The 6,072-nt window shown below is 33.5% G+C and overlaps 1 protein-coding gene across 1 annotated transcript; it reads left to right on the top strand.

The window, feature by feature from the left end:
* Nucleotides 1–115: 115 nt before the first annotated feature.
* Nucleotides 116–3,999, top strand: LOC137923800 (uncharacterized). The gene is made up of 4 exons (XM_068767073.1): nucleotides 116–253; nucleotides 1,129–1,286; nucleotides 2,552–2,677; nucleotides 3,811–3,999. The coding sequence occupies exons 1-4, from the start codon at nucleotides 175–177 to the stop codon at nucleotides 3,901–3,903; spliced, it is 456 nt and encodes a 151-aa protein (XP_068623174.1). The 5' UTR covers nucleotides 116–174; the 3' UTR covers nucleotides 3,904–3,999.
* Nucleotides 4,000–6,072: the final 2,073 nt, after the last annotated feature.

The raw sequence follows: 6,072 nt of genomic DNA on the forward strand, positions 1-6,072 counted from the left end.
ATCCGATGTTTATCTTTAATCAGCAATTGCGTCATTTCTATCGCACCCGTGGGATCAATGCGATTGTAATTGTAAAAGTTATTTGAAATTACACGGAAAGATACAATAAATGCGTTCTAGATTCGCTTCTGTATTCATTATAACCGAAATAACGAAACGTACATTACATATAAAATGTTTATTCGTTGGAAATTTCAAGTTTTAATATACGCTCACGTTTTAATTTATTGCATCTCGGCACAAACCGCGCTGGGTGAGTTACGAGTCTTGTGTTTCGAAGAACTAAGTCGTGCTTAAAATCAGTTCATAAGTTTTTGTGAACTGTGACACTTTACGATTTATCAAGTTGCTTTGATTTTTCTAAGATTTTTTTTCTTCTTAATATTCATTCAAAATAACATTGAAATAACCTTTGTTGATGTATACAAGCTAGTGATGACACTGCACTAAGATCAACAGTGATGACATGTGGATCCGAAACGTGGTCACTTACGACAGGCCTCATAAGAAAGCTTAGTGTCACTCAAAGAGCAATGTAGAAGGATATGCTCGGTAATGTAAGTTTCGCTGCGAGATCGAATCAAAAATGAGGAGATCTGCAGAAGAAGCAAGATCATCGTCATAGCTCGAAGAATTGTTCGTTTCAAGTGGCAGTAGGCGTGGCACATCGCTTGTGCAAACGATGGCCGTTGGGGCCGAAAGGTTCTCGAGTGGCAACTACAAGCCAAGTGAGGGTGATCCCCCACTAATTAGAGCGATGACATGGTTAAGTTCACGGGAAGTGGCTAGATGCTGGTAGCGCAGGACCAGTGGTCATGGCGATCTTTGCGGGAGGCCTATACCTTGCAGTGGGCGCCCAACAGCTGAAAAGAAGATGAAGAAGAATAGGAAATATCGCAAAAAAAAAATTATATATATATATATATATTAAATTATTTATTAAATTAATTATTAAATTAAATTAATGTGGGCAAAAATATATCCGCCCTTGGTTGTTTAACTTCTACATGACTCTATTTTAAAGAAGTATTACGTCAGTACTAACATGTATGAATATTAAAAAATATAGCAACAAGACGTAAGATTTTTAAGGTGTAGTTCTTTATTAACAAAAATTTTCACTTTAAGAAAATCCCGTGGCAAATGTGATTCGTAAATCAATGAATGCCACGGCCCAGTCCTGCATGACGCGAGAGAACGCCACGCAAGAGGATCTGGAGTACCTCCGCAAGGACCCGCCTTACCCCGAGAAGTCCTCCTGTATAATAATGTGTTTATTGGAGAAGGTATTTAATTTTTTGACGGTTTCTGTTTCCATTTGATCTTTCGCTATAACTATCATCATCATTGTATCAGGTGATAGACGCCCATTGCAAGGTAAAGGCCTCCATCAAAGATCACTTCGATGACCAGTGTTGGACTACCCACATCTAGCGACCTCTCGCGACCATGAATACTGGACTCATCTACCTGCGCATGGCGCATCTACCTGCCCATGGTCGCCGCTCAAGAATTTTTCTGCAGAAGACTGAAGAACATAATCAATCGCTTTGCTTGGCTATAACTGAGAAAACTTTCGATTTATTCTAGACTTGATATGTGCTGTATTGTCTTCAAATATGCCAGATCGACTATTTATATCAAACATATAAAAATGTCATAAGGTTTCTATCCCTTTCATTCGAACTAAGAATCCTTTTTTCTCTGAAATTTATCCATATGTCCACAAAAAAAATATGTAAAAGGTTAGGGGTGAATGTAATCTAACTATTGGGTCAACGATCTCAGAATTTTGGAATTGCGCCAGTGCCTCTCACTTAGTGGACGACTGAATCTATAGACGTTTGAGGATTTAACAATTTAATAAAAGTCACTTTAATACGTTCAAAAGAATTAGAGAAAAGGATAACTGTTAGTTGGCTTTAATGTACTTGAAGTTATCTAATTACTTCAACATACAAACATACAGGTTAGTAATAGATAGGTGTAGAAACTATAAAGCGGTAAATATATATATATTTATTTTGATACAAAATATTTTTAAGCTTTTAAACTTATTTCGAATCACAACTAAAGTAAAAAAAACGTTTGTGGTAATAAAAATTTTTTTTTTACTGCAAGCATAAATCTACAAACGGGACATACATCAAATTTAATTATTATTTTAATTTTTTATCTGTGTGTTCAAGAAAGAAGAGAATAAGAAATTGGTTATAACAAATCTTATGCTATACGACTTTAAGAACAAAAACCTTTGTAACTTCAAATTTGTATTTAAAGTCATATTTAAATATAAACCTAATATTTTTAATAATTATTTGTACATATGTTTACAGCATTATTTACGTAACACATATCAGAAAAATAATTCTTCTGCAAGAAGAAACGTATTGACACTAATGTACAAGAATTGAAGGGATGACATTGTCTAAGTCGCAGCGATCTTTGGGGCAGGCCTATGTCTTGCAGTGAACATCTATCTGCTGTCATGATGATGAAGATTATTTATTTCACTAAAGTACATAGTCTTATATTCCTTAATATTCCGCAGGTTGGTGTGGTAAAGAATAACCGATATTCCAAGTCTGGATTCATGATGGCAGTGTCACCATTAATATTAGCGAAGACGAAGAAACTGGAACACATGAAGGCTGTATCTGAAAACTGTGATAAAGAGGTATATATAATCACCAAAGGTAAAACCTAGTGTTACGTACTGTGGGTTCTGACTCGAAATAAAACACCACTGGTTCACAAGGAGTCCTTTATTCACAAATCAGATGGTCACCCTACTTTTACACAAAGTATACTTTCGCTTAGTCCAAACTTCGCCTTCAAATCGCTCAGGAAATCACTGTCAAAGTAACTTACCAAATAGTCACTTTATATCACCGATCGTAGATCTTAATCTTATAACTCAAAAAAAAAAAAACACTGCAGTGTTAACTTGGGGAGTAGACCTATTTATACTACGGACAAGGTTCTAGTAAGTTCGAGATAGTACTCGGTTAGAATTTCCGAGAACCGTACACAAAAATTTATAGCTTCAAGGTCATGCGTGTTCACGGCATTTCTTGATCCTAGGGTTTTGTCTTTATTGTTTAGAAGGTTCTGTAACTCGTGCTTTGTAACACTAGTATAATATAATGTAATTGAGATCACCGGTCTGTTTGTGCGTACATTCGAGTGTCCAAATGTGATAGGTTACGTCTTTTCCTTTAAAGAAGGCGCTACAGTAGGTGTCTTGTTAAATTTCTTTTCTAATATAATTGATACAATCTCATTGCTCAGAAATGATTATCTTTTAAAGAGAATCTATTGAAAAAATTTATCAATTCTTTTGTACATCCATCAATGCCTAAAGGAGAAGATCGACAACCAATGTGTGTTATCAATGATGACTTTCGGCATATATACGTAGTCTCTAACTTCTGGACTTATTAGCAAGCTTATAGCCTTGATAAGCCATGAAGATAGCTATGGTCTGGCATTTCACTGTAGACTTGACTAAAGACTAAGACTAAATTAACAACATAGCCCAGCAGATGGACAAGGTGAAGTAGCAGTGGGCAGGCAATGGCCGCTGAGGTCTTTAAATTCTGGAATTAAAACCTTGTACTGGAAAGCGTAGCGTATAGCATCTCACAAGGTAAATAGATTACCTTGTTGACGTCATCAATGGAAGCAGACTGCATTTAACCGATCTTATTGGAAATCTATAGAGGATGCCTATATCCAGCTGTTAACGTCCTGCAGCTGAAATTATGATGATAATGATGAATGTATACTAATAATAATTAATTTTTCCAGGTCAATCATCAAGAACTCACCCACTGTCAACTAGGCAATGATATAATTACATGCATATATAAATACGCACCTGAACTGCACATAAAGAGTTAAAAATTTGAAAGAAGAATTGTCATTAATTCTCTATCTCTTTGAATATTCTTAGTTCTATTTCTCATTTCACTAATCTCAGTTTTTTCCTATAATTCACTCCATTATTTTTTCTTCTTCGGACATGTGGATGTAAAATATATAACTATGTTACTAATGATTTAAATATATTATTATTATAACGATAACAATTTAAACCTTTTTTTATTATTTAAATTATTTTATATAAGAATAACAAAATGGTATAAATATATAAATGAAATTTATAATCATTTAACATATTATTGTGTTTTATTTCATTTACTGTAATAAATAGGAGGAATAAATGTACATAGTAAAGGCATAGTACAGATCGCAGGGTGCTGGCACCGCTTTGCAGTGGGTAAAAATACCTTAAGGAAAATAGATTATTATAACAAAAGAAACATCTGGGCTATGAATTTCGATCCAAATTCTTGATATTCCTAGTATCAATTTGACTATGTCAACTCGAGAATAAATGGCATTTCCTAAAATCTCTATAACGTCGAATCCACTGTCACTGTATGTATGTAATTACATATGCATAAATTCTTATGCAGAGATAATATTTGTATAAGAGAAACTGTACAAACTTTTGCATTGGCGTATTAATAAACATAAGAAAGAATTAATATATACTACTGTGATCAAAAACAAAAGTTGCAGTTGTTCGTTAAAACTCCGGGACATTAGAAAGGCAGGTAATTTTATATCCGAGGTTGGTAGAGCTGTCTATATTGTTTGTCAAAAGTTGGAATATCGTTTGACTCAAACCATTTTGAAGCATATTTTTTTATCTCAAATGCGTCAAGTCACTATTCGTGCTAAAACCGCTTAATTATTTTTTGAAAATAAAAAATCGTCAAGTACTCGATTCATATTATTCCGCCGCAACCAACGTATATGTGTTTTGACTCCATGTGACTTCTGGCTATTCAGCAAAAGGTCAATACGAGGGTGCCATTCTGACACGATTGAGGAGATAAAAACCGAATCGTAGTAGGTTTTGAAGGCTATACCTGGAAAAGACTATTCCTACTGTTTCGAGGACTGGAAAAAGCGTTTGAAAAATTATTATATCGCATATATTTGCATTATATCGCACGGGAAATTAAATTAATTTGGAAGATTAAACAAAAAATTTACATTTTACTAACAAATTCACCACAATTTTTTACCAGTGTTATAAATATATATTTTTATGAGTGATTGTTTTTGGTCGTAAATGTATTTAAAAATTTGATTAAAAAAACTTAAAAAAAAAAATAGAGAAAACACTAATACATCGATACATACAAACGTACACCATACAAGTTTTGACTATTATTAATTGCTTATTTAAAAAATGTAAAGAGACATAAAAATCGCATTAAAATAGATTGCCTTCAAAGCTCTATTTCTGATTACAAACTTATTAGAAAATACATAGCTGCTATATTAATATAGGTGCTGACACAAGATTATTGTTCACAACATTCGTCAGGTGGACATGTCAAGTATAAGTTAAAAATGGAGTAACATATCCAGAGAGTCCTTTTATAATTGTTTACAATGTGTGGCATTCGATGAATCGATATAATTTTCGCATATTCACAGACATTGAATTAGCAACATTTAAATGTTCGATAGAAAACTAAATGGTAAGTTAAGGCTCCCTGTAAACATATTGCTTCTAAGGTTGTATCAAGTAAAAATAAATTTAAAGCTTTATTTATACAAAATTCAAATAAGCGTGTTTTGCATACATGAATTTTGAACGCAAGCAATTACATGAACTATAGATTTAGCAGCGAAAAGTTCATTGGTTGGTATCGCCCAGGTGGATTTATCCACAAAACCATTTATAGCATTGTTAAAGTTTTTGGAAAATTCTGAAAACTGGCCATTTTCCACCGGTCTTATTGGAAATCTATTTTGATACTTACTTCCAATGGCCTAAGGTTGAAATAATGATGACAGCGTCTTCACTTATATAATTGCTGAGCAAATGAGATGTATTATACTTTAAAGTACAAAACCATATGCATCGTCTCACTGTCATGGGGATTATTTACCATTATTAAACCTTAATGTCTTGGGAACAATATTGAACCCCATGGTTGTGCTTCGACATAAGTTTGACCTGCTTAAATTACACAAATAAACAAAAGT

The sequence above is a fragment of the Battus philenor genome, unplaced genomic scaffold, assembly GCF_028537555.1.
Source record: "Battus philenor isolate CCGP_79_NKW_IND1 unplaced genomic scaffold, ilBatPhil1.0.hap1 SCAF_22, whole genome shotgun sequence".
NCBI lineage: Eukaryota > Metazoa > Arthropoda > Insecta > Lepidoptera > Papilionidae > Battus > Battus philenor.

Bases quoted from the DNA above. Each gene is read 5' to 3' on its own strand.
- LOC137923800 (XM_068767073.1), top strand. From the start codon at position 175: ATGTTTATTCGTTGGAAATTTCAAGTTTTAATATACGCTCACGTTTTA. The intron at 254-1,128 runs GTGAGTTACGAG...TTTCACTTTAAG, and splicing joins CTCGGCACAAACCGCGCTGG to AAAATCCCGTGGCAAATGTG. The intron at 1,287-2,551 runs GTATTTAATTTT...AATATTCCGCAG, and splicing joins TAATGTGTTTATTGGAGAAG to GTTGGTGTGGTAAAGAATAA.